The sequence below is a fragment of the Lingula anatina genome, chromosome 2 (genome assembly GCF_051362555.1).
Source record: "Lingula anatina isolate TDL-2025a chromosome 2, LinAna3.0, whole genome shotgun sequence".
In the NCBI taxonomy this organism is placed as follows: Eukaryota; Metazoa; Brachiopoda; class Lingulata; order Lingulida; family Lingulidae; genus Lingula; species Lingula anatina.
In genome coordinates, this window is record NC_141768.1 from 43,840,289 (window position 1) to 43,867,821 (window position 27,533).

A 27,533-nucleotide genomic window follows, 5' to 3' on the forward strand; every position below is an offset into this window, starting at 1 on the left:
GTAATATTTTCAACACAGACGCTGTAAGTGTCTGAGAATAGTCTGAAATCCTTGGTCTTCTTTAACAAAATCCTATTGTGATAAAACTGCTTCTCTAACGCAATAGGTATAGTGACGGTGGTTGTTATGTATGAAGTATTGTGGAGTTTGATCATAATTCTCATTTTGAACGGATTTTTCCAGAACTCCGGTTTCACAGCCTAACCTGAAACTTACAGGATTAAAAAAAAACAAAAAAACTTAAAGCTGGTATCCCTTATATGGGAATGTGAAATTTCAATCTTATTCCAGAAACTTTGAATCTTGGTGACCAACAATTATGGAGCACCAAACCAAACGTGAAGTCCCATAAAGTGTAATGATGAACGTTCAGATGAGTTTCAAAATTAATTTTTAAAAATGGGATCCAACAGGTTCACCAAAGAGAAAAAAATTAAGTGTCAATAAAAGAACTTATTTTGCACATTCTTCTCTCAAGTATAAAAGACAGAATGGTCTGAAGTACCTTTTGCCTGTTTAGTTTTAGCACAAAAATGCACTTGTTAATAGATCAGTAATAAAAAAGCTACAAAAACAAGTTTCATTGCACGACTTTATTTTTCTCAAATTTTTCAAAGACAACCACAATACCTTAAAACATACATGTAGCACATTCACAGAAATGACACGACTGCCAGCCCAACATAAAGATAATATTAAATAAACAAAACTAATCTCTGTATCACAGTTATTCTGTCTTTCTGATCAATAAACAAAGCTAGTAGTTATTCACAACTTTGACAAATGATAACAATCATAATAAACCAACTGGTCATATGCAATTGCCCTAACATAACCTTTTGTTTTAAACTATGAAGGATTTTTCAAATACTAGGGATGGTAAGTAAAAAGTAAATATTTCTCCATTAAAAAAGAAAAAAAAAATCTAGAAAAGGGCTGCAGTTAAAAGTTCACATTTACCCCGATCATACACACAAGAACACACACATACATCAAAATGCATTTGGAGATTTTTTTCCCCACCTCGAGATAACATTTCATGCTTTCTATTGTGAAAATATATCTAAAAAGTTTAACTAAATCCAATTAAGTCTACTGTACAGATGCTAATCAAAATTGTAGAGGTTTAATTTGTGTAATAAGATAATTTCAAAATGATATTAAAATAATGCTATGAAAGTATCTTTGAATTATTTCCTGCATCTTGGTAAAAGGTTATTCATTTAAAAGCAATATATCAAAACAAAAGATCCCCATCCTGTGGCACATTTTCTGATCGTACTTATTTTCCTTAAATGAAATTTCTTTTTTTTCTATTTCATATAACTAAAAGAACTGTGCATGATCACTTGGACTTTCGTAAACACATCTTTTTGATATTTGATGAAGCTTTAAATGTTTCTCTAAAATCCTTTGTTTATAAAACATGTCTAAGTCTTAAACCTGTCAAATTACAGCTGTTAAATATGATAAGTGACATGATTAAATAATATGTACAAAATTAGAAAAGCAGCATAAATGCCAACAACGGAGCTAAGTCCCATGTCCTGTATTGAAGTAGGTGCCATCTATGGTTGAAAACTGAGGTCCTCCATGAGTGGATTTCTAACAGTTGTTCCAAGTAGTGCACCCAAGGCAGTACGACTGTCAGAGAGATTTCACACACCAGAGAATTTGGACCTCCTGGAAATATTTACAGGAAAAGAATCATACAAGTTGCAAAAAATACTCTTCTGGAAATATTTTAAGTTAAACCTACTGAGAAAAAATAATTACTGCAGTGCAATATTAATTTTCAAGATAAACTTGAAAAGCAGAAAGTAGCAAATTATTAATGCTGAGAGTAACCATTATGAAGCTTTTACTGTTTAAAGAAGAGAACAAGGTGAATCATTCTCTTTTCTTTTTTAAAGCCTACTCTATATCAATGCCATCTGGCATTTTTTTTAAAGAATGCTGAATCCTCGATCATGTTGGACAGAGAAACAGATACCTGAATGGCAATGATTCCAGACACAACACACCACCACACTGAAAAAATTACGCAGCACTACTTGTTGACATGAACTGAGCAAAATACAGACTTCAACAGAAGCATACAGGGAAGGCTTCCTTCCAAAAGGAGTGATACAAGGCCTGGATATAGACCCACATTTGCTCAGCACTTACTTTGTGGCGTGGCCCTCCAAAGCTACTGCACACCGGTCTTCCGTGTCCGTCCACTGACCTTCAAAGTCCTCTGCCTTGGGCTGTGGGGACCTGCGCTTTCTGGAAACATTACACATATATAAATATCATTTTCAATAAATAAACAGGCATGAAATGAACAGCAAAAAAACCATAATATTTTTAGTCTTTAACATCAACATGTCATTCTTCAAGAACCTAATAATAAAAACTAATGTCTGGATAAGATTATCATCATAAGTAGATTGAAACAAGCGGATATGTTGAGTATTTTAACATTATACAGCCTAACTACAGTTTGGTGAAAGAAAAAAAACCTTTTGAAATTTGATTGAAAGCATTTTTCTGCTTTGAAGCTTGGCACAAAACACAAATCTCTAAGATTTTCTTTCATTGTCTGGGAATACAAAAAAGTTGAAATGGACACTATTCTCCTTATTTTTTACTTCCCAGTTATATATCTTGTAATCTTCGGCCTGGCCTCCCTACTACTAATATATGGGCACCTGTACATACCTGGTACCAGGAGATATTTGTCGCAGGGTCTCCACGTCATTGAAGACCACACTAGCACCGCCACCAGCAGTGGGGACTACATTGGCCTGGAACACATCACAGAGATAAGGGATGTCAAATTATGAACTTGGGGAACAAATTTTCATTTTCTTTTTCTTTTTTTTTTCACACCTATGAGGCTATAACTCATTTTGTCTGAGAGAGACAAACAATTTAAATATTGCCAAAAAAGTTTTCATTCAGTGATAAAAAATTATAAAAATATATACGCAAGAATCATTATCATTTGCATATTTTGTTCAGATTTCTTCTCAGAGACTCCAAGCTTTCTTTAATTGAATTTTTCCAAAAAAAAGGAAGCAACTAAAATATCATAATAATCAAATAATAGTAAATAAAAGACCAGCAGATACCTTATACAGTTTGGTCTGCATCTCCCCATCTGAAGCCTGCTCCTGGTGCTGAAGAATGTACTTGGAGGCGGTCATGGTGTCCTTCACCTCCAGCTTACTGACAGACTTCTTCTTACGCAGGTTGGGCTGCAGCACCGTATCTGAAACAGACAGGTCATGAAATTTGGCCTTGTGTCGTGAAATTTCAGTGTCAAGTCATGAAGTTTCTCTTGTAGATTACAACTTTGCTGTGAAATATATCAAGATACAGTAGAATTATACAACACTAGGAGAGAACAACGAGAGGATGATAATTCTGCACATGACTCAATAATTTCTTTGTGATAAATTGACAAGATGCTGACTTACCCAGCTCTATAGTCCCTGCAGGTTTGTGTTCTAGCCACACCTCATGGGAAGACTTGGAGCGTCTGTGAGCCTTAGGGTTGTACACTGGCTGGGACTGGATATCAAAGGTCAATACACATTGGTTATCACATCTTGTTTCAAATTGTTTTCAAATATACTTATATGTAATATTTTTTCCACTATGAAGCTAATAATGAACATTTTGATGCATTTTAAACAGGGGTTTTCCCAGGATTTTGGGTACAGGGGTGCAAAATCTCAATCTATAATATGGTCATCGATTTACAGGGAGTCCAACCCAAGCAAGCCCTACCCAAAAATTCCGTAAGCCATCCAGCCGTCTTTGGAAAAATAGGCTGTCTTTTGAGGCTAAAGGATGTTCAAATGACGGCTGGATGGTATTTTGGGGAAGGCCTTGCTTTTAAGCCTTTGGACCTACACAATATATGGTTAAGCCCAAAGGAACCCCTCTAAGGCAAGTTCATCAGGCTAAGTGAGGTAACTTACCCCTTTGGGTGGTGGAGATGGAGCCCTCCTCTCAGTGGCCTTAGGACCATACGTCCTTCCTGACCTGGTGGCAGGCTTGGGTGTTCTCCCCGTGTAGCGCAGGTCCTGGTCGGACTTGGTCTGCACCCTGGAGGCGATGGTGGAGGTCATGTAGCGTGGCTTAGGGGCCACAGCGGGGCCTCTCCTTGGTGCCTTGACTGGTGGTTGAGTCGGGGTATCAATTTCGTTAGAATCTATGATGGACTTCAAGGCTTGCAGTGTGCGCTCTCTCTGCAAGAGCTGGGCCTCTGCTTCTTCTTCAATTTTCCTCTTCTCTTTTTCCTAAATAATTGTAAATTCAAACTCAGCTCTAAGAGATTACTAGTTGCATGTATAACAGGAAGAAATTCAAGTAGGGGGAAAGCATTCAATCAAAGCAAGTATCAAACATGTAGTTTCCATTTAAATGTGGTGGTGCTGCAACATGAATCCAATGCTATGATGATGTTATTAATAGCTGAAAGCCTTCAAAGTGAGCCCCTTTAACAAAAAACTTACCAATTGATCCTCCATGTGCTGCTGGGTGAGTACCATCTTGCTCTTGAACTCACATTTCATCCTTTCCCTTTCTGACTTTTCTCTGAGGATTTTCCAGTCTTTTTCATTAAGCTAAAACAAAACAATAATAATAATAATAACAACACAAAAACAAATACAATTTTAGGCTAAAATTTTCAAAATTTGATTTTCTTGACTCAGTAATAACTGAGGCCCATTTATCATTCTTGTCTAGTCTGAATTAAGCAGCCTGAGTTTTGGCTAATCTGCACTTTTTTGTAAAATATAACTAATATAGAGCACAGGCAGGCCCACAGACTAAGCATCAGTGTAGAAAATAATTTAAAAAAAAAAAAAAAAAATAAATAAATAAATAAATTGCAAAGCATACCTCTGTCTCCAGCTCCCGTTTCATGTTCTCAAACTGAGTATTCTTCCTCTCAAGCTGATCGTGACTCTTCTGCAGGCTGCGCAGTTTCTTCTCCACCCGCTCAAAGCTGCTGTCGCGTTTTCCAAGCAGATTTTCAAGCTCATCATTGCGATGCCTCAGGTCCATGTTCTCCTTCTCTGTCTTCAACAACTGGGCACGGAACTGATCAACTAAAAACAGAAGACAGGTTTTAATTTCACTTTGTTCTAAAAACCTGAAAGTGTCAAAGACTAGAATAATGACATGCGACTTGTGGGGGGGAAAAAAAAACACAATTTGCAAGAGTACTCAGTTCCTTCTATGCACAATAATATTATTGTTTAAATTGTAAATATACAAATTGAAAAAAAAAATATATATATATATATATAATCTGACAACAAATTAAAACCACTCTTCAATATCAGGGAGCTTTCATGCATGAAGAGATTTCAATTGGAATGTGCTCGAAATATAATTTGAAAGGAATATAATAGAAACGATTACTACTTCTGGTCTCATCACAGATCACAATACTTACATTTACTGTTCAGATCTGTTATTAAAGTGTTCCTCCTCATTTCCCTCTCAGCCAAGAACTGTATCAGGGGTACTATGACGCCTTCATCACTAGGATCAAGCAACTGGAAAGAACAATCAAATATAAAATATTAAAAACATGAGGATTGGCCAGATATTTTCCTGACATACCTCAGTGTATCTTACAGTGCGGATGTTACAAGTGACTTGCGACTTCTCATCAAATGGAGCAAGATTTCACAGGGTTTGAAGAATGGTGGTGTCAGAAATAATGAACACTAGCCAGTGTGGGAATGAATAAAAGATGGCAAAAATCCATTCAAGTACAATTTTTTGCACATCAGTAAAAATTACCCATATTCTGCAGGCTCTTACATATTACTTTCTAAGACAACAGCTCGTAGCTTCACTCTTTGTGCATGTATTCTAGCATGTATTCATGCATGCATTCATATCATAATCATGACACAAATAAATGAAATTAATAAAATCATCACTCTACTATACTTTATCAACAGTACCTCACTGAAAATGATGGGTGAATGGATAAAAGAGAAAGGTCAATCAAGGCAAAGTAAGTCTTTCAGTTGTTTCCATACCTGTAATGCTGGAAATGATGGACCCATGCTGTAAGCCAGTGTCTTCTGGGAGGTGCCTAGAATTAACAACAGATAATCATCTCCTAGGAGTTAATCCTTTTTCAAGAACAATATTTTTTTCTAAGAATTTCATCTGCTGTGCTCTTTTACTATAATATTCTCTTTAATCAACACCTGTAGTCTCATTCCCCAAGAAGAAAATTGACAGACACCAAAAACAATTGGGGAGACAGTAACTCTAACATTAGCTGTTGATTGAAGAAAATATCACAGCAACTGTTGCCAATCTATGCTTTGTAGTGTGGGTTAAGTCCAGGTGCATTTTCTAGCTCTAATAGCTATGCACGTGCATGTAGCATACAGTTGGCATCTGACATCTTGAACATTAATAAAATAACACTTCAGATTAGAATATTCCACTCAATTTCTGATGATGAAAAAATTGGAACAACTGTGACAAACTGAAACAGCAACTGGCTACTGCTATCAAGGGTTCACTTTCACTGGGAAGATACTAGTAAGCTTTAATACTAGCAGAGGACTATTTTCTTGGCAGGTGATGATCTTGTAGAGTCATACAAAAGGATGAAAAATGGATACACACAAGAACACTGTACACCACCCACAATAATGAGGATTAAGTTTGGGTTAGTACAAAAGTAAAGCTTTTTTTTTAATGAGTAGCCCTGATAAGTCATTCTAGCAGAGAGAGGGAAAGAGAGAAAGATAGGGAGAGAGACAGAAGAATAAAAATATAAACAAATAAATAAATTAATTAATTAAATTTGGTATAAAAGCACTACTCTTTGACCTTAAATCAACACAAACAACCAAACAACACACTCATTACCATGCCCAAAGTTCCTGCATGCAAATTTCTGCCAAGCACTGTATGCCAGGCCTGCATTTCAGGGAGAGGAAGAAGAAAAAAAGTACATGGTTATTTATGCTTGAGAATTCTGCCAAAAGCACATAGTAAGGATGCTTCAGCACAGGTTGTTCTAAGCAAGTATTTGGAAAAAAAATGATAAAAATATAATTGAAAGCAGTAAATTCAAATAAAGGCTTAACAGGCACAAGGGCAAAAGGTTTGTCTCAAAATGAAGCAACTTCTGGGTTTGATTAGCATTTAATAATTCATGTTTATGAGGTGTAAATAACTTTGAAAAAGGTACAATTTATATAAAGTATTTAAGGGAAAAGTATCAAGTATCAATGTCAAATGCCCCCATTACCACCAAACAAAAATTCAAATTCCAACAAAAAATTTCACACTCTGAACTGTAACAAATAACATTTTTCAGATTTAAAATAAGATCTATAAAACTATTTTCTTACTTCCTTCTTCCCCCATCTTGGTCATGGCCTCCTTGTACTGCTGGTTCATCCTCCTGCGTCCCTTGGCCAGTCCATAGTCAAACTGGACCTGCTGTGGTCTGGCCACCTGGACCTCCTGGGTCACCTCTGCAAACCTCATCACTTGCTGGAACACAACACAGCACAGCATATCAGGGACCAATAAGGCTAAATTGCGATTGTCATTATTAATTATCTAGACAATAAGACATACAAGGACATATACACCTTCATATCACACTGCATATGAAAATGAAAAGATTGCCTACATGTAATTATTCAGAACATATGACACAGGTTGATAAAATAATAATAATAATAATAATAATAATAAAAATAAAAATAAAAAATTAACACATTTATTAGTTATAACTAACAATGCTTAAAGGGACAATAACTCTTCGTTTTGGCCAAAAAATGAATTTTCCTGGAGTAAACAACAATTTTCCCATACTTATCAATGGTTAATGAATCCATTTTTACATTTAAAGTTAGTCCCTGGTTTTTTTCTAAAAAGTTTGGTTTTTTGTTAAAATCTCTTAAGATCTCTTAAGAGATTTTAACAGAGTATAGCCATCAATGGAGGTCACATGGTCTGAAGACAAGCTCAGATATCAAAATAATAGCTATAACTGCTGTTTTTGTGGTAAAACAGAATATATTATATTTCTTTGAGTTATTCACAATGTTTCTATTGTGAAATATAGATCTCATATGAAGAGTTATTATCCCTTTAATATTCCCTAACAGCAAGCAAGCCGCACAATGTATGTTGACCTTAAAATAACAAAACTTGAATTTTCCAAGAAGTATCAGCTCTCAATTATTTATTTTTGCTATATAGGGGTATAGGATTTATGCTTTTAAACACGCAATTCAGATTCCAGCCTGTCAATCAAGCCAGTAGATTGTGTATTTTTATCAAAATAGTCAAGATATTCTACTAATGACTGACAGATGTAAACAAGCAGTCTGTGTGTCAATGATAAGGGAAAATACATTTACATGTAAAAAATGTTCAGATTTCATTCTCATCTGAAATTCCATAATTCGGTAGTAAATTTTGTGGATAGAAAAAAAAATTTAACTGAACCAGAATTTCTTTTCCCTTGATGTGAGATTAGCTGAACACCAAGTACATGTGGAAAAAAACAAATAAATAAAATAATAATAAAACTCCCAAGGTGATAAAAACCAGGGAGATAAGGATGAAAAAAATAAACTGTGGTCTACAGTCTGCAGAGGTAGACAGAGACATGCTTTTTTCACATTTATCTCAAAATATAACAGTCAGCTGCCAGCAACTAATCTGATAACTTATCAGATAAAACTTACCACCCATACACAGACATCAAAAGTGATTAACAAAAACAGAGATACACGAGTGCAATTTAACTCCTGTTACAATATGAGAACTACAACAACTAACCACTGTCTCGTCATACTCCTTGGCTGCTGGGTTAACGGTGACAATCATGCGGACTTTCCCTTCACCGTCAAAGTAGTTCTTGAAGAGATGGGTCAGTTTGGAGTCCCTGTATGGCACCATCTGGAACAAGAGAGGAACAAGGTTAGTAATATGAAAATTAGATGTATTTGAATGCACCTTGGCTGATACGCAAAAATAGAAATTGCTAATGTTTTAGACTGATTAGATAGCTACTTTCTTATAGTGAACTAACACGGCTTTATTCTGAACTGAAGTGGTCCAAAATTTTCAGTCATAAAATTAACACTTTCAGTCTTTTAATTCTTCTGTCAAAATAAGACCTGGGGTATTTTCCTAAGCATAGTTTTAAATTATCTCTGTATGAATCACCAAACAGCATGATAACCTAACAGCCATTAATTTCAAAAACACTTCAGTCTTCAGTCAATTTTTTGATACAAAAAGGCCATATTGCATCCACCTACCTTGTTAGCTCCTAGAAGCTGATTCTCTCTCAATGCATCCATGCATGCTCTAAGTGCCATTAAAGACTGGTTGATGTTACCTAAATATTGACAGAAGAAATAGCAAGACTAGTTTTAAAATTGGATTTAAAACCAATCCCCTTCGTCGTAAATTTACTTTGTAAATTAATTTCGCAATTTTTTTTTAGATTTCATGGAGTCATGTGTTATGTAGACTAATAGATAAAAACAATAAAAGCATAAATTCATTTAAAACAAGTTCACCACTTTAAAAAATTTAAAGGAATAATAACTCTTCGTATGAGATCTATATTTCACAATAAAAACCTTGTGAATAACTCATAGAAATATAATATATTCTGTTTTACCACAAAAACAGCAGTTATAGCTTTTATTCTGATATTTGAACTTGTCTTTAGACCACGTGACCTCCACTGATGTCTATACTCTGTTAAAATCTCTTAAGAGATTTTAACCAAAAACCAAACTTTTTAGAAAAAAACCAGGGACTAACTTTGAATGTAAAAATGGATTCATTAACCATTGGTAAGTATGGGAAAATTGTTGTTTACTCCAGGAAAATTCATTTTTTGGCCGAAACGAAGAGTTATTATTGCTTTAACCTAGAAGACAACAACTGGGTTCATCATAGTAAAATTAAAGCCAAATACTGTACACATTCTTATTTGACTAAGAAAAATATAAAACATGTCATTGTTTTTCATAAACTCAGTACTGATTAATAAATCTGACTTTGCAAAAATAAATTCTATCCAGAAGAAACCCTTAATTTTGTATTGAAGTAAAGTATCAGCTCACCAGCTTCTCTCAGCCTGTCCCCAACATTGTTTGTCCTCACTAATCTCTCACTTCCAGCAAGATCTACCAGGGCTAACTGACTGGAGCACACCCGAGACTTGTCCTGTATAATAATAACAACACAATAATAAATAACATTAAAAATAAAGGCAATCTCTTGACAGGAAATAAATATTTTTATGCAAACTGGGACAATTGCTGGTGTTATATTAAAAATCTTAGATATCCAAATGAATACAGGAAACTCTCTTCGTTTTGGTAAGTTTAAAAATATCAACAAACACAGACACAAACTGTACTTCTACTTCTCTATTCAACCAGAAAATATTTGAATACACCCAACTGATCTTGTTTAATTAACAACAATGATAAATTCTTGTTTATTAACAATGATAAACTGTCTGTGTACCTGTAAAACCTCCTCCCCAAGAGGATCCAGTGGAGCCTGCACCAGTCTGATGTTAAACACACTGTGACTACGACTGGACTCTGTATTTAGAGCAGTGTGAGCCACCTTCCTTCTTTTCTGACCTGAACATAAATACAAGAACATCTCAGCCTGTGCCTGGAACTATTTAATCCCATAAATCTGATTGCTGGAATCAGCAGTCATAGAAATACAAGTCTGAAGATGAATACTATAGATGATGGAAAAAATAACTTAAACCTTTATCAGTAGCTACATTTCCACCATTAAAAAAAAAAAAAAAAAAAAATTACAAACCATACATCATTCAGACTAGCGACTACTAGTAAGTGGTCCAAGATAACACACAGAGGATATATCTGCAGTAGAAAATAATTCCAATACATGTGACAGGAACCAAACATGAATATATCATAAGAGGCAACCCTCAGCATAAAGTATGTCCGAGCATTTTAAAAGTTACCTTTGAGAAGAACATCAAAGGCTTCCTCAGCACTCTTCACCTCAACCTCTGTGCAGTTGCTCACATACATGCTGCGGTCACCATCTTCCCTGAGGATCTTGGAGTTGGGCGCTCTACAACAAAAACATACACGTCCATGGAGACATCTGTCACTCTTTCCTGATCATCTATTTTTCTGCATGCTGACCATGTGGCATGATATACTTTAAAACATCTAATTTTGATATGTTATGATTCATCCCTTTGTCTCGACAGAGTAAACCTGTCACAGGTTCTAGTTATTTCCATAAATCAATTTCCAATGTGAACATCACAATCCCCAATCCTCCTTTACTTATGTTCTGTCGACTACTGTTCTTTACTAAGTTGTTACAGATGTGGTGGTTGTTAAGAGGAAGAGGGGTGAGACACTAATAAACTGTTTAAGACCTTAACTTACACAAAAAACATACATTTAGTGTTTTGATTCATATCACAAAATAGGTTTTTTAAAGTGGCTGTTTTTTTAATTGTAATTTTTTAAGTGCAAGTCTTTCTAAAACTATATAATTTTTGTTAGGAGCATTGTCTTTTTTATTACCTGTAGCCTGTAATTGGGTCATAAGGAAGCTCCTCCAGAAGGTCATAGATGTAGTTGTTATAAATCTCAATGTAGGACACGAACACTGCATAGTTGTTATCCTCCTCAATATCATTCACCCTGGATGGGTCTGTGATCCTGGGAGCATCGCCAAACTCCACAGTCTTCTTGCTGTTCTTTGGTGTGGCGGGGGTGCGTGGGGCATCGAACCTGGGCATGACGTCCCGCTTCTGTCTCTCCACCATGGCATCAGCCTCTGTCTGGACATCATAGCCATTCATTTTGTCTGGCATGAACACCTAATAAGGAGGTATGAAATCTTGCACTATTCTAATTTTTAATTATCGTATGCGATGGCTGAAGAAGTAAACAGCAAAATCAAGGACATTTCTTGGCTTTAATTAAAAAACTGCTGATGCACATAACTTCACATAAGATACACACACAGCTGAAACTATTTAAATATTTCCTGACATTCATTAATGTGATTATCCACATGGCACCACAACTAAATTGGATGTACCACCAATGGGCATTAACCCAGGGGAATACTCTATCTACTCACATATTTCTTGGCCTGTACTGAGGATATGCTGTTGAAGATCATATCCAGAGACCTGACCAGAGTACCTGGGTCTGAGGGTTTCCCTGTCATGGTGTACGTCTTGCCGGAGCCCGTCACGCCATAGGTAAACATCAAACCTGTGGATAGCAAACGGTGTGAAAATGTATTTACAAAGTATAAGTATAATATCAGAAGCTTAACCTCTAAACCTCACTTGTGTTCGCTTATTCAACAACAACAGCAAAATCCAACTCTAGTCAACAAGAAATGATTAAATTATTTAACCACATTTTAATTTCTTCAGATAATTCAAAACCTGGATCTTGTTTTTTAACCAACCAAAAAAATTTATGTAACAAAAACCACATATAATTCATACTAACCATTCTTCCCTCTGAGCAAGTCCTCCACAAGTGGAGAGGCCACAGTGTCAAACACGGCCTTCTGTGAAACATACTCGTCAAACACATACTTGAAGGCGTACTGGGTCTGGAAAAGAAGTTCAATGAGAGAAAATGAGATCTCCAGTCCTCCACAATTAGACAGCTCCATGTTAAAAACTGCCTTCTGTGAAACAAGGTTGTTGAACACATATCTGAAATTATTATGGGTCTGAAATAAAATGACAGTTCAATAAGAGAAAAGGAGACCTCAAGTCCACTATAACTGGAGAGATTAATGTTTATCACAAAGGACAAAATGAAAAATTTCTTGTGAATTATAAATATCACGTATATTCGACAAAGAAAATTCTATTTAGCAGCCAGGCTATTAGAGCAAGCTACAAACATAGCATAAACACACTTGCCTTAAAAAAAAAAAATAAATAAATAACATAAAACTGCCGTGCTAAAACTCTTAAGAGTTTCTGAGCTCCTTTATAAGTTGTCCTTATAAAATGGTTGGACGATCCCTTTTGGAGCAACCCTGTGTAACTGGTTGTAATCAACTGCTTCATGACACAGTTAAAACTAAAGTAAGTTGCTACATTTATGACTCAGGGTTTGTTTTATTTTACTCCAAAAAATCATCTAATCATTTTACTAAGTTTCAAACTGATACATGTTTACTATGAATGAAGTGTCATGTTTTATGGGTCTTCTTCAACAAGTGCATTGAACTACATTATTATGTAAAGAAATATTTCTTAACAATCTCCTTCGCATCTGTTAGATAGAAAGACAACCAAGTACTTTATTTAGGCCAGTCATATGGTTTCTCCTTGAAACAATGTTCATGAATCAAAGGTTCCCATTAGAATGACAACATCATAGTTGCTAAACCTACTACAACATCCTCATTCAAGTTTTAAAAAATGCAGTTCACTTTCTTCATGCATACATTTTTCACTACATGCAGATTTCTTGTTCACTTATTGACTATATACAGGCAGGGTGAACCAAGTTCACCATATCAAGAACAACAACTAATATAGTAATGACTTGACCTTTTCGATGAAGAAAAATTATCAAACTTCCAGATACATCATTTTATAATGATGAAATTATATTTCCATAAATCATTTGTTGTGCTTTTACTACACAGAACTATAAAGTAGCCTGCTTTTTTCAATAATGTTGCTACCACTCAATAACAAATGTTTTAATCCTAATAAATGATGACTTAAAATTTTAGAATAGATCTGTAAAAATCACAATTTTCCATCAATTAAAAAGATTAATTTCCAGACATGCTAGGTCATTTGTACTATAACATCAATGTACTTGCCAAGTTTAGCATATATTTCCACCCTTGCTGACCATGTCTGACTTGACAAGCATCAGTAGAAATATATAAATATATAGATAAGGTTCTCTTCTGCCCTCTACAGTAATAATCTAACATTTCCAAATTGGACAATGAATTAGTCTGACTCCACTTTACCTCTTTGTAGACACCATTCTTGTAAGCCTGGGAATTCTGAGAAAATAAAGCGACGACACAATTAGCAATTACCAAGCAGTCATCATCATCATCATGAAATAAGGAGAAGAAAAGGAAAGCCAAATATGGATAGAGAATTCAACAAAGGTAACCTCCACCTAGCATGCACTGATTAAGTGTGTGTCCCTTCAATCTAGACACATAAATAAAATGCTTATTAAAAACAAAGGAACAATGCATTAGTTGGAAATTGAAATATTAATAAATAATATCTCCAATGTGATTTCTACCATTTGCAATACAATGTTTGATGTACTTTGAAAGATTCACATAAAAAAATTGATATAGTTACTCACTTACTAGTAAGTATAAAATACTGCAATTTATTTAATATGTTGGAAAATTTGTCGTGGGGTCCAGGAGGCTGCCTGGGCCAATCGTTTTTTGACTGCCAAAAAGAAATCCGCAAATAGTCAGAAAAATCTCATCCCTGACTTGTGACTTGTCACTGTATTTATACTTCAAGGTTGCCTTTCACTATCGATAATGGGGTCATGATGAAGTTGCCACCATAGGAAATTGATGAATTTTCAACGGAATCAACAACACCATTGACCAACATGAAATATAAGTGCTGTGTAAGTAACTAGGTTAAGTCCAATCCTAGTTAATAAGGGGTGTGAAATATAGTTCAGTAGAAAGAAAAGAGACAGGGCAGGCAATTAAACATTCATCAAAATATTGACCCAAATAGGCTTGAATTAGAAAAGTAAAATTATTTTTAAAGCATATCATGTAATTTTTTCATTTAGATATCACAACTTTGACAAAATGGATATTCAGCTGCTTTTTGGCCTAATGACATAACTAATCAACTAATAAATTACTTACAGCCTTTGACGTAAAACTATCTCAACACAAGAATCTATCCATCATATTACTTCCGATCCAGGTTTAGGGATCATCCCTTTTTATCATTTTCACAAGTCTACAAAGAGTAGGGTAGCGTTTGAAGACTTGTGATAATGATGATAAAATTGGATGACCCCTTAGACAAAATTGAAAAATTAATAATCTAGACGTATTAAGGTATCAGAAGTTCCCTCTACTATAGTGCAAGAAACAACCCCTCCACCAAAAAGTGATCAGGACTCACTTATCTGCCATACAGTAATCATCAGTCAAATGCAAATGCTTAAGACATCAATTTGGCTACAGAAAATACCAAATGTTTTGTCACCCTCTTGGCTCACGTGAAATATCTTTTTTGATGCAAAATATGTTCTTTGGCCAAATTAAAATAAAGAAAATCCTTCCTACTTCCAAAGATAAATTGACTTCAACATTTCCATTTGACTGAAACTGGACTCACAAGAGAATGAGCACAGTTCAACAACTGCAGAAATAAGTTTCTTTCTCAAGGTGGCAAATGAAGCCGACTTTCTGACAGAACCCTCACCTCTGATGGGCTGATCTGGACAGTTCTTTCATCCAGTAGTTTCACACAGGTCTCTATATTTGGATCATCTGGTGGTCTGATGCGACAATAAACCTAAAATATAATTATAATAATAAGTAAATGAATAAAATAAAAAAAGTTAAAAATTAAAACACACGGTGACCCTTTTTAAATTAACTTTATATATATAATAAAGCTAAGCTCAACCTAGCAAAATACTTTAAAACAAATCTGAATTGGCTACAGCAAATGTTAAAATGCTTTCTTATAACATTTTTGTCACATTTATTAGCTTAAATTTGTATCAATTATCCATGTACTTGACCAAATAATGGTAAATCTACAGTGAGGCATGTAAAGCCTGTCGCTATAAGTTTGCTAGGCCAAGATGTTCCATCTTGTATACAAAGCACACCTTGCATGAGTGAATGAAAGATACAATCGTCTATTTCTTGGTCTTTTGTTCTAGACAGGTTGTGGTAGAAGTGAGCAAGGAGAATGTGAAATCCACCAGAGCTTTGGCCTTTGCAATTGTGGGTTTGACACAACCTTGCTGACATCAATTTTTGAAAATGAGAAAAAACAGTGATGAAGATTCAAAAGATGCCTGCTGTATGGCATAATTCAACTGAAGATGTTTCCCTATAAATGATATCACACTGACAGCTATGACCTAAGAAAATAATCTAACCTCCACTGGGTCCTTTGGCTGTGAATTCTGACGAGGGATTTTCCTGGGTGTCTTTCCTCTTCTGAAAAAGGAATAGTAAATAATTCAGTAAAAATGGACTTGACAGAGCATAAAATTATAGCAAAAGCTTTTTCTCTACATCTAATCAGATTGAATTTCCGTTAATGGTTAGATAGATAGATGAAGGTTGGTTTTTGGTTGTGCACAGTAGTCTCTGCTGCTACAGCCATTATACAATGGTCCTCTGAACACAGTTGCCAAGCTTTTGTAATGGAGCATCTTTCTTTTCTTTTTGCTTTGGACTTCCAGGTAGATTACCACTAAGATGTATGGGCAGCTGCACTTTGCTTCACTGTTGCCCGATCATTATTTCATTTTTGTACTGAATTTATATTGAGTGGGTTCTCAATCACCAAACTGTGTAAGGAAATCGTACAAAATCGTTAAAACACTTTACCAACTTTGTTCTAGGTTTTGTACTTTAATTATTAAATGTTTTAAACTAAGACCTTTTCATGCTTTTTTTTAGATTCACCAACTAATCACGTATATAGACGAGCGTGGATTCACAAGTGACTACTCCAAAGGTGACTTTACGCTGGATACAAAACAACTGGATGAGAAATTAGAGAAGGAATAGCTATTCAACGTATTTCAGACAACGAATAATTAACAGAGGCAACATTTTCTGTAACTGTAGAACTAGCAGACTTCAAGTCGATCAGTCCTGCCAGCCGCAATTTTCTTTCGAGTCTTGAACTGAATACACCTTCTGATGAAGGTTCTACTATTTCTGAGTTACACTCAGATGTGAGTTTTACAATTTCTAAGGACATGTCAACTACAAAACATAGAGTTTACTTACTGTGGCTTCATTATTTCTTTTCCTCTGAAGAATGTGCACTTATCTATTTCCTTTCTGCTGCTTTTCAAATAATTCGAACCGGGAAACTGACCAATCAGACTGCGCTATTTTACAACACGCGCGCGCCATCTGAGTCCAAGACAAGCCACCAGTACATCCTGTTGGAAACGCACAAACCCAACATAGAGGTGCATTACAGCAGATTATTATAATTTTTTACAGCGTTATACTTGTAGGAGATGACTGAATTTTTAAAATGAGTAAAACGTTTCACAGCTGGATGTTTTGCATTTGTGACAGTTACGTAGGCCTATGTTCCTGTTTGGGGCTAGACGATGAATTTTTTTTTATCAATCATGGTTTCAGGAGAGTACGTGAAACCAAGGAGTTATAACTCCTTGGTGAAACTTTGATAAAAACTTATTCATGTGGGACCCTAAAATAATCAAACAAAGTTTGCAATCAGGGCACTAAATATTTTCAAGAGTATGCCCATGACCTCAATTGCACATCTACTTTGGGTTTGGGTGAAAAATATCCTTGAGAATAAATACTTAATTGTAGCCTAAAATAGCGATACTGAATTTTGTGTATTTGCCTCTAACTTTACAATTTTATATTCAGTACAATTTAATATTAAATTAAACATTTCAATCGCAAGCTTGTATGCATCTGGTTTAAAGTAAAAGGAAACACCCACGGTGACCTTCCTGCTACATGTACGTAACAAATCTCGTTATTTGGGAGGGAGGATCTGGGCAATTTTAATGCAAATTAAATCAGCCGATAAATTGCCAAACTTCCGGAAAGTATAAGTGCCTTATGTGCCTAAAACAATCTGCAATCGAGCTTCATTTGACACTGGCTGAATGGATGGCAGTGAAATGTAGTTTGATAATTTTTATGACAACATTTAATTTATTTTTCGTCCGTTACACGATCTTTGCAAGTCAGTGGCGGATTAAGGGGGGGGGGGGGGTCCTGACACCCCTTCGATTTATGGAAAAATCACTGCAATGATCCCTCTTGAAATTAGAATTTTGACCCGAACCCCACGCCAATGGGGTTTCGCATCCCCGAACCCCCCCCCCCCCCCCCTTCAAATAATCCTGGATCCGCCCCTACAAGCTAGCGTCGGCTTTAGATGACTCCCCCCCCCCCTTCGATTTCTGAAAAATGTATCACACCAATATTCCCCTATTGAAATTAGAATTTTGACTAGCTAAATTACAGTTCTAAACCGTACCAAATGACACTGTCCGCCCTCTAAAATACCAAAATACCAGGCCAAGGAGGGTGGGGGTTGATATTATAACATAGGGACCATTCAGAATAGGGGACTAGCTAGTCCAAGGGTCAAATATGGCGACCAACTACAAGGCTTTCCGCCTAATCTGCTAATAGACACTGAATAGATATCCCGTGGGGAAGTATTCAAGTGGGTCCGCCATATTTGACCTGCGGACTAGCTATAGTCTCTTATTCTGAATGGGGCCATAGACTCCCCATCTTTGATCATATACTTCATTTCTTATAGACATCACACCTTCAAGGGCAAAACTTGCTTAATCTAGCAAGTTTTGCCCTTGAAAGATAAAAGGACATTTTTATCAGTTTTTAAAGTAGTGTGTGGATATTGTAGACATTTGTACAGACTTTGGAACCGCCAAATACCCTTGGCCTGTTTATACTGAAGACGGTTTTTACCCTGAGTTTCTAAGGGCATTGAAACTTAAAACGGCAAGATCCTATCGCATCCCATCCTATTATCTTTTCCTACCCTATCCTGTAGTACCCTATCTTATCTTATCCTATCCTTCCCTATCTTATATATTATCCTATCCCATCCCATCTCACCCAATCACATCCCACCCCTATCCTATCCTATGGCGTAGTCCGGTCGACCGTGAGGGCGCCACTTGAGGAAAAGGCAAATGCCTGTTGATAAAACTGATAAATGTAGTAGAGCGATGAGTTTGCTGTCCCTTGAACCCCAGGGTGGTTTCAGTAGACAAGTTAGGTAATGTTCTGTCTGGCTGCGTATTTGATATCATTTTAATGCTGACTTGTGAGGAAGACAGTTTGTTATCAAAGTGTTCCTTTACATTAGGCCTAAGTCTTTCGAGATGATGAAGCGACGGATTACAATGGCAAAACAATTTGGCATTTCGACGATATTGCTCCTGTTCTTTTGTCAAGGATACGCTGTAACAGTTTTCGAGCGTTACTGGGAAAATGTCCAGACGAATATTTATGGGTCATTACCAGAGCCTGAATTGGGCAACTGCACGCAAACAGATTATCTTAAGTGCACACAAGTAAGAAGAAAAGAATCCGTCACAACTGCAAGGATTCGCACTCATTATTCGGATTATTTCAACGTTAGCGGAACTGATTACGAACACGACGCTCAAATATCGGACTATATCCGTTACGTTGGCCGGCCGCTTATCAATTGCATTGGGTTGATTTGCAATACACTTACCATATGTGTTTTTGCCCGAAAAGAACTCCGCCGTGTAGCGACCTGTCAGTTCTTGATCGCTGTAGCGGTGGCGGACATATTGATATTGATAAATGGTATTTTTTACTGGATTGAATACGAGCTCTTAACCCCTGTGATGACGGCCAGTGAAGTGACATGTAGAATAACTGTATTCACGGTGTATTGCGGACCTCAAATTAGCGGGATTACTTTGATTGTCATGAGCATCGAGAGACTTATGAGAATTATTGACCCTTGTGCTCATGAGAGGTGCTTTTCTATTAAGATGACTCGTTTGTATATCGTGGTAATTGTCTTGGCCATGGTGCTCTTGAATATCTGCATATTCTTCACCAACATATACTTCAAGGAATGCAGTAAGTGGGTTTGTTGGAATATATACCATGATAGCAGGGATATACTGGAACTCCACTATGAAAGGTGCAGAAACTGTACTGACTGTGATGACTGTGGTAAGTATTTAGCTTCGAGTGCGTATAGGCAGGTTTATGTATACAGTAGATGCTATCTAGCAAAAAGGTTCACTGAGACGAATTATATACAACAATGACCAATAAATCTTGAATTATTCATGAATCTTAATTACATAAATGCAATAGCATCTTTGCTTCTTCAATTTATTCAATAATCTAGAGACCAACTCGTTTTCTCAATATCGTTTCCACTCCACCCCGTTTTTTCAGAGCAAATTTAAAAAGGATATTAACTGTCCGTATGAGATTAATATTTCATAATAAATACATTTTAAACAAATCAAAAATATACAATAAATTCCATTTTACCACCCAAACAGCAGTTACCGCAATTATTCTGGGATCTGTGCTTGCCATCAGACCACGTGGACCTTCATAGATAGCAATACGTCCGTAATATTATTTAATTTCTTAAGAAGTTATTGCGAAAAAAAAAAGACATTGGTAAGTACAGTGTATGGGATATCGTCGTTTACCCCAGGACAATCCGTTTTGTTTATCGCCAAAACGAACAGTTGTTATCCCTTTAAAATCATACCCTCCTCCGTCTTGAAATTAAGAAGAACCATTATCCATTGAAATAGCGATAAAAATGGCCAAATTGTAAAAATGATATTGTAAAGTAATTATCGGGAAATATGTCCTTGTCATCTTTTTTAAATAGCTAAAAAAATACATATTCCACCCAAAAAGAGTGGTAACTTTATTCACATTATGATATATGTATAATTGTTTTATGCCACTTTAATTGCTGTTGATTCTTTCCCATATATTGAAGGGTGGCCTGATATAGTAAATATAAGTTTCTAAAGCGAAAAACACTAGGGCAAGTCAAAACTATGCAAATATTGCACAAAGTGACTATGTCACTGACGTGACACAAATGTTCCCCTTTTTATGACCTCGATCTATTTTCAGGCGTTCCAGGGTTGTTGGAGTTGTTGGACTTCTATGATGTGTACAAGTGGGTAGCTTTTGCGATATACTGGGCCTTACCATGCCTTTTACTGCCTGTTATCAACGGTTGGTTACTGTACCAAATATATTTGGCAAGAAAACGATCGCGAGGAACTGAAGAAGAGATCAGCGTACCAAATCACTTCTACGGATCTAGTGATGATGGTGACTTAGAGGACGACGTGGAAAGGGAAAAAGCGGAAAAAGAAGTCACAATAATGTTGGTCCTGGTCACGGCATCGTATTGTATTTTGACCACGGGATTTAATTTTATACAGGTTGGAATCATTGACGTTTACGGCTCTGGCAGTGACCAAGATCTAATTAAGTTTTCTTACGTGTATTCCGTTTTCATTCTTCTTTTTTACTTGAATCATGCGTCTAATTTTTTTCTGTACTGTATTAGTGTTAGGCCATACCGCGATGAATTGAAATGTATGTTGATGTGTTTCTGTGAATGCATTGCAAGACCATTGCTTAAAATTAAATGGGCTTGTAAGGGCATCTGTAGGCGGAATGATGAAGATGAGAACGATACAGACGAAACCCCTCTTCAAATGAGCGGCAGAAGCAGAATTGCTTATGGATCGTGTGTTTAGGTTAAATAGTGATCGACTGTTGTAAAAGCTGAATAAGTTGTAAATATGAAGAGAGGTGGTGGGAATCGTTTCATTTAAGCGGATTTGAATCACGTACGTATTCGAATCACACACGACCAAAGTAACACATTGTCACATGGACTTAAAACTATGAAAAGCCTTCTCACAAAAAGCTGTATGACTGGGTTCCCATACCCTCTACCAGGGCGAGTGATAGATTTTTTACAGATATTCACAATATCTGTAAAAATCTATCACTCGCCCTGGTAGAGGGTAGGGTTCCCATAACCCTATCATACTATCAAGGTTGATATGACTCCGAGGGGATTCTAGCTAAATTGCATTCAGTTTAATTCACTTTAAGGATATCGTGTTTTATGGCACATTGATAATTGTTAGATTACAGTAACTATGACGTGATGTGTGATATGTGTGCAGCAACCAATAAATTTTATATGAAGCAGGTATGTTTTGGATCAACTCGTGATGCTGTCTCGGTTTTCTGCAGTTGCAGTCCATGAGTTAAGGGGGTCGTAACATTAGGATTTTTGTCTGCTTAGATAAAGCAGAGATAAACATTGTAATTTTATGAGGTAATGTTATCGCATTAAAAAAAACATCGGAATGAATTTGCTAGCTCGAGCTGATGACGCCACAGCGGCGTTTTTTTTTTTTTTTTTTAAATTTCTTTTGGGGGTGGGGGTAAACCAGAACAGCTATCAACGCCATTGAAAGCATATTCAACTACGACAATAATAATATTTACTACAATCCAGTGGATGGGATCAAACAGCGTAATTAGGGGCGCATATTTCCGAAAAACAATAAATAAATCCAAACGGTTGCATGCCTCGGATGCGAAGCCGACCATCGCCCTCTTGGTGTGGGGTTTGGGGCCTGCTGAAGAACCCTGAATTTTTTTTTTTTTTTTGTGTGTGTGTGTGTGTGTTTTGGAGAGCAAACAGTGCCTTTTGGTACGGTTTAGAACTATGATTTAACTAGTCAAAATTCTAATTACAAGAGGGGAATGTTGGTGTGATATATTTTTCAGAAACCGAAGGGGGGGATCAGGACCCCCTAACCCCCCCCTTGTCAGAAAGAGTTTTGTTATGTATACTGTCATTTTAAGCTGTAAATTTCAAATCATGTAGATGCTCCCCAAGTTGTTCTAAAACCTATTTTGTCTACAAAAGGGAGTTTGAAATCGAAAATTTACTTAAGCTACATGTACAACGGAAGTTTAACTCTAAAGATTGCATTATTAAAGAACAGGTTGGAATTTTGAGTTATCAGTAAGTTGTGGCAAATTTATTTAGCTTTCTGTCAATGTAAGCATGTAAGGAACTTTACCTTCATCCACATGCCAGGAATAGCACAAATCAAATCACAGTTGTGTAAAAACTCGCCATTACCGCATATCAGCCTCGTTTTGACTTCATGCACTTTCGTTTCCATATGCCGCGTGGAAGGTGACAATCACACGTAACTATTTACTCCCTTTGGAGCAGCTACTTGTAAGTTAATATTTCTGTCCATTTGTTCATTCTTGTTGCTTTCAACCATTTGGCTTTGTTATTTTAACTTTGTGTTATTCTTTTCCTCTGTCCTTTTTGCTCCTTTCGCTTGTCGTCAATTTTTCTTTACTATGCCCTTCAGTACCCGTTGTTTGCATCGCTGGCCACAGTTGCGTTACCCGTCTCAGTGTTTATTTGTGTCCCTCCTCACCGTGCTTCTGTTTCTCCGTCTTTTAACCTGTCGTCCTGCTGCTCTGTCGTTCTTCGTGGAAGAGGTGGCACCACTCTTTCACAGTTTCGTTCTCAGTATCTTCATTCTCTTCGCTCGTCACAACCCCAGGTTGTAATTCTCGAACTCGGTACGAAGGACAAACACCATCCATGGGATTGGTGTTAATCATATTGTTGTCTGTCAGGTCATACAGACAGGTCTGACAGACAGTTTAACGGGCAGGCAGATAAATACAACTCTCATCTGTCTGAACTTTCTGGTGGCATAAGGGACTAATCAACCTTAAACAGCCTGTTTATCTACCTGATGGCGTACACCTGAAACCTCTTGGCCAGTACAGGTTATATGAATGTTTTTAACAAAGGGCTGTTACTGAACAAAAATATATTTAATAATGACATGCTGTTCCATAATTACGCTGAACGCTTTATGGTGAGAAATAACTGGTTAGCATTTATGAATGGTTGTCAGCTGACCATAAAGCTATTTGTCTTGTATTTCTTTCTTTCTTTTTCTTTTTTTTTTTTTTTTTTTTTTTTTGGGGGGGGGGGGTCATCTGTGTGAGGCACTACATGTGTCAAAGACAGAAGCTTTGAACTGATTGTTGCTCTGTCACTGCCAGGATAAAAGTGCAGAGGTTCTTCAATCATTAACCTCACAAATATAGGCTATGATTTATGGCAGAAACTCCCATCCATCCCTTCTCCTCTGTGCAGACTTTATTTATAGGTGACTGTGCAATTGTGGTAGTGAGTAGATTGCCTTGGTGCATTCTTAAAAAAACCTCATGTTTGCAATATCTTTGTACGTCATCAGAAATCAAATATGGGTGGCATGAATATTGAGAAGGTTTTTTTTTCAGTTTGTGTATGTGTCATTTCATTTGTATCATCAGCATGAGCCTGGGGATACTCATTGTTTAAGCCTTGACCCGTCTTGTTATTACTTGTTTGTTGCTTGTTTCCAGTTATGTTTTATGTTTAAAGGGATAGCAACTCCATGTAAGAGATCCATATTTCACATGAAAAACATTGTAAACAACTAAAAAAAAAAATCCATTTTAGCACCAAAATGACAGTTGTTGCAATTAATTTGGAATATTTGGACTTAAGCATGTGGTTCCATTGGACCACATGAATCTTCATAGATGGCTGCCCTTTGTAATAATCTATCAAGAAAAAAAAGGAATTATTCTTAGACTAACTTTTGAGTGTCGTAATGAATTCACTAAACCACTGCTTAGTATGGGAAAATCCCCATTTACCCCAGCAAAATCAATTTTATGGCACTTCCTGCAAAAATTAGCGGTTGTTGCCCCATAATGTTTGTGTTGTTTTGTGGTATTGTGTGCTGGTGTGGCATATTATTAGTTGTAAAAAATATTAGCAAGTGTCTGTGGTAATATGCCATGCCTATGCACACCTGATGAGTTCAAATAAGAACGAAACATCACATTTAAATGTGTTATGTGCTATTATATTAAATGATAGTTAACTTAAGTTTTTTATAATTTATTTTCACTATAATAATGTAATAAATAATGTCTCTCATAAAATCCAAAACTATCCACAGGGTTATGTAAATGCACCTGAGCTAATTTTATAAAGATATGTATGTACTGTTTATTCGTGTTACAAGAAAGGGTAAGTTGAAATAAACCTCTATGATAAATATGCAATGATGTTCACATAAATCTAATGCCACTTTCTTCTTTTTGTAATTTTTATTATTGTTTTTTTTTTGCACGAGATTAAAGAGGTCACTGTAGCAACCTGACAGCATGCAGAAATAGATGTGTGTGTGCCTCTGTCAAGAGGTATAAATCATTAGTTAACTAAAGGAATTAGTGTATATGGTCCCACTCAAGTTAAATCACATCAAAAAAAGTTTTTAGTTACAGAGCATTACGTATATTTAAAAACAATCTCTGATTTAAAATAGACACAAACAATTTGAGCTTATTCTTTGGGTCTTAGTATCCCTTAACACAATATTTCTCAAACTTTGCAATAGTAAAATAACACTATTACTATAAAAAATTAAAAAAAAAAGTTCTAGACAATCAATTACCGCATGGTTTATTATTAAGGTTTTATTGAAAAGATCCCAGGTGCTGCTGACTTTCAAGTCACTGGCGTTTCGTTCTTATTAGAACTCTTCAGGTGTGCATAGGCTATGAAAGGAATGGTATTAATATGCTGAATATTAACAAACTACATGTATATTAATACACATGATTAATATTCCACACAAACTGTAACTATTCACCTCCATAGCCAGCAACACGACGCCACATTCAAAACACGGAAATCCAGCAAATTGGTCACATTCTTAATTAGTAGCAGTCAAATATCAACTAAAATATTACCAGAACTGCTTTTAATGATACTGCTAATATATTTCTGTCATGAATCATAACATTGAATGACAATCAGATAAATCTTGGACCATGTTACTGAATCTCTGTCTTGATAAACATAATATATGCTAACAAGGATTAGGAATGTTATATGAAACACATACACAAACTGTGAAGTTCTCCTCAACTACCATGCATGTATCTTGGTGTTTTATCAAGGAGTTATAACAGTCTGTTATAACTCCTTGGTTTTATCAAATGTGAAACACTGAGGAAACAACGAATTGCTCACAATCAGATGAAACTCTTTAAATAGTGCATGCTTAATTAACTATAAAGATGTATCTTTCAATCACAAACTCACATGCATGCTTGTGTGAGAATTCTCAACATTCTCAACACAAATTCTCAACATTCAGATTAAAAACAATGTAAACTTACAGAACAACTGAATGCAAACAACAAGAATTAACACACACAGATCAACAATAACAAACCAACTTCAAAACATATATCTACACAAGTACTTCTACTAATGCCCTCCCCTGGATTACTGCCAGTTGTACTGCACACAATATCCCGTGAACAGGAAAAGCACTTTGGACGCCTTAAAAAAATCATATTACCTACTATAGTGTCGGATACACAAGATAAATGGTAATGTTGATACTGTGGAGACAGTAGATTCTAATAAAAAACATGAAACTATGTCTTCAGGACTACCAAGACTTGTCCTGTTAACTTGATAACTAGAGGATTGCTGGCAAAAAGGTAACAGTTGCATTCACTTTGTTCAGGTTGATCATTCTCAAGGATTTTACTACTCCGCACTAAAGACTTTAAACAAGAATAACAAAAACAATCACTATCTTTGTAAGAACCACCTTGTCTTACGTACACTTCCGAAGCTACTGACTAGTTGCTAGATGCAGCCTCTTCACTGACATCAACATGCCAGTACCTTAAATCTACTTTCCCACACTTTGCACAGGGATCACACGGAACACCTGGGTGAATGTCTCTCGGGCATGATATAATATTCAATTTATGATGAAATAAAAAATATGTTCAAGTGATATATACCAACTTACTGTTAGCTACTCACTATATATATATATATATATATTCAGCTGTGTAACACTGATATCTTAATATAATACAAGTCTTTGTACTGTCAACACTTTAGGTCACTGAAAGTATAAAAAGATAGATAAACCTAATATTTGTACATTATAATAATAAATAACAGAAAAATATTTTTCAATAGTTTATACAAGGTGTTACAACTCCTTGGTTTATACAAGTTTAAGTCCTTTTCATGGATTATATTACATTTTTTGTGTTTTTTCATCTTACCTAAATCAAGATGCAAAGAAATAGCATGAAAAGGGATATGCAGAAAATTCAACATTCAATTTGACATTCATTCAAGATGTAACACAAGACTGCCCCTGTAGTTACTCGGAACATTGCAAAATATACTACCTGTCAGAAATGTAGAAAATCAAGGAGTTACAACTCCTTGGTTTATACAAGTTTAAGTCCTTTTCATGGATTATATTACATTTTTTGTGTTTTTTCATCTTACCTAAATCAAGATGCAAAGAAATAGCATCAAAAGGGATATGCAGAAAATTCAACATTCAATTTGACATTCATTCAAGATGTAACACAAGACTGCCCCTGTAGTTACTCGGAACATTGCAAAATATACTACCTGTCAGAAATGTAGAAAATCGTTAAGTTACACGTTATTTTGGTTCCTAAAATTTTTACATATTCAAAATCAAAAGTCAAACTTAAAAAAAAAAAAA

At 35.8% G+C, this 27,533-nt stretch overlaps 1 protein-coding gene and 2 long non-coding RNA genes across 4 annotated transcripts; 2 read left to right on the forward strand and 1 right to left on the reverse strand.

Moving 5' to 3' along the window:
* Positions 1 to 578: 578 nt before the first annotated feature.
* Positions 579 to 17,214, reverse strand: LOC106177602 (kinesin-like protein KIF23). Of its 2 annotated transcripts, XM_087005081.1 has the most exons (23): positions 17,080 to 17,214; positions 16,215 to 16,275; positions 15,524 to 15,616; positions 14,065 to 14,100; positions 12,564 to 12,669; positions 12,181 to 12,317; positions 11,616 to 11,914; positions 11,036 to 11,148; positions 10,555 to 10,676; positions 10,146 to 10,248; positions 9,327 to 9,406; positions 8,842 to 8,961; positions 7,395 to 7,539; positions 6,057 to 6,112; positions 5,459 to 5,561; positions 4,900 to 5,108; positions 4,509 to 4,619; positions 3,972 to 4,292; positions 3,465 to 3,558; positions 3,117 to 3,256; positions 2,704 to 2,789; positions 2,170 to 2,268; positions 579 to 1,683 (listed from the first exon to the last, which is right to left on the reverse strand). In XM_087005081.1, exons 1-23 carry the CDS (start codon positions 17,088 to 17,090, stop codon positions 1,659 to 1,661), a joined length of 2,670 nt encoding a protein of 889 aa, XP_086861207.1. In that variant the 5' UTR covers positions 17,091 to 17,214; the 3' UTR covers positions 579 to 1,658. The 2 variants fall into 2 exon arrangements, with proteins under 2 accessions (XP_086861207.1, XP_086861208.1); XM_087005082.1 differs by lacking the exon at positions 14,065 to 14,100.
* Positions 13,864 to 17,656, forward strand: LOC147763732 (uncharacterized). The gene is made up of 2 exons (XR_015332944.1): positions 13,864 to 14,211; positions 16,744 to 17,656. It is a non-coding gene; the product is annotated as an uncharacterized LOC147763732 (long non-coding RNA).
* Positions 17,657 to 18,413: 757 nt separating this feature from the next.
* On the forward strand, positions 18,414 to 22,081 carry LOC106177615 (uncharacterized). Its single transcript, XR_015333253.1, has 2 exons — positions 18,414 to 20,037; positions 20,977 to 22,081. It is a non-coding gene; the product is annotated as an uncharacterized LOC106177615 (long non-coding RNA).
* The last annotated feature ends 5,452 nt before the right edge of the window (positions 22,082 to 27,533 follow it).

What these genes read in the sequence shown, in the direction of transcription:
- LOC106177602 (XM_087005081.1), bottom strand. An exon ending in AGCCAAAGGACCCAGTGGAG is followed by an intron (nt 15,617 to 16,214) that starts GTTAGATTATTT and finishes ATTATATTTTAG; the next exon opens with GTTTATTGTCGCATCAGACC. An exon ending in TGCAGACCAAACTGTATAAG is followed by an intron (nt 2,790 to 3,116) that starts GTATCTGCTGGT and finishes GATGTGTTCCAG; the next exon opens with GCCAATGTAGTCCCCACTGC.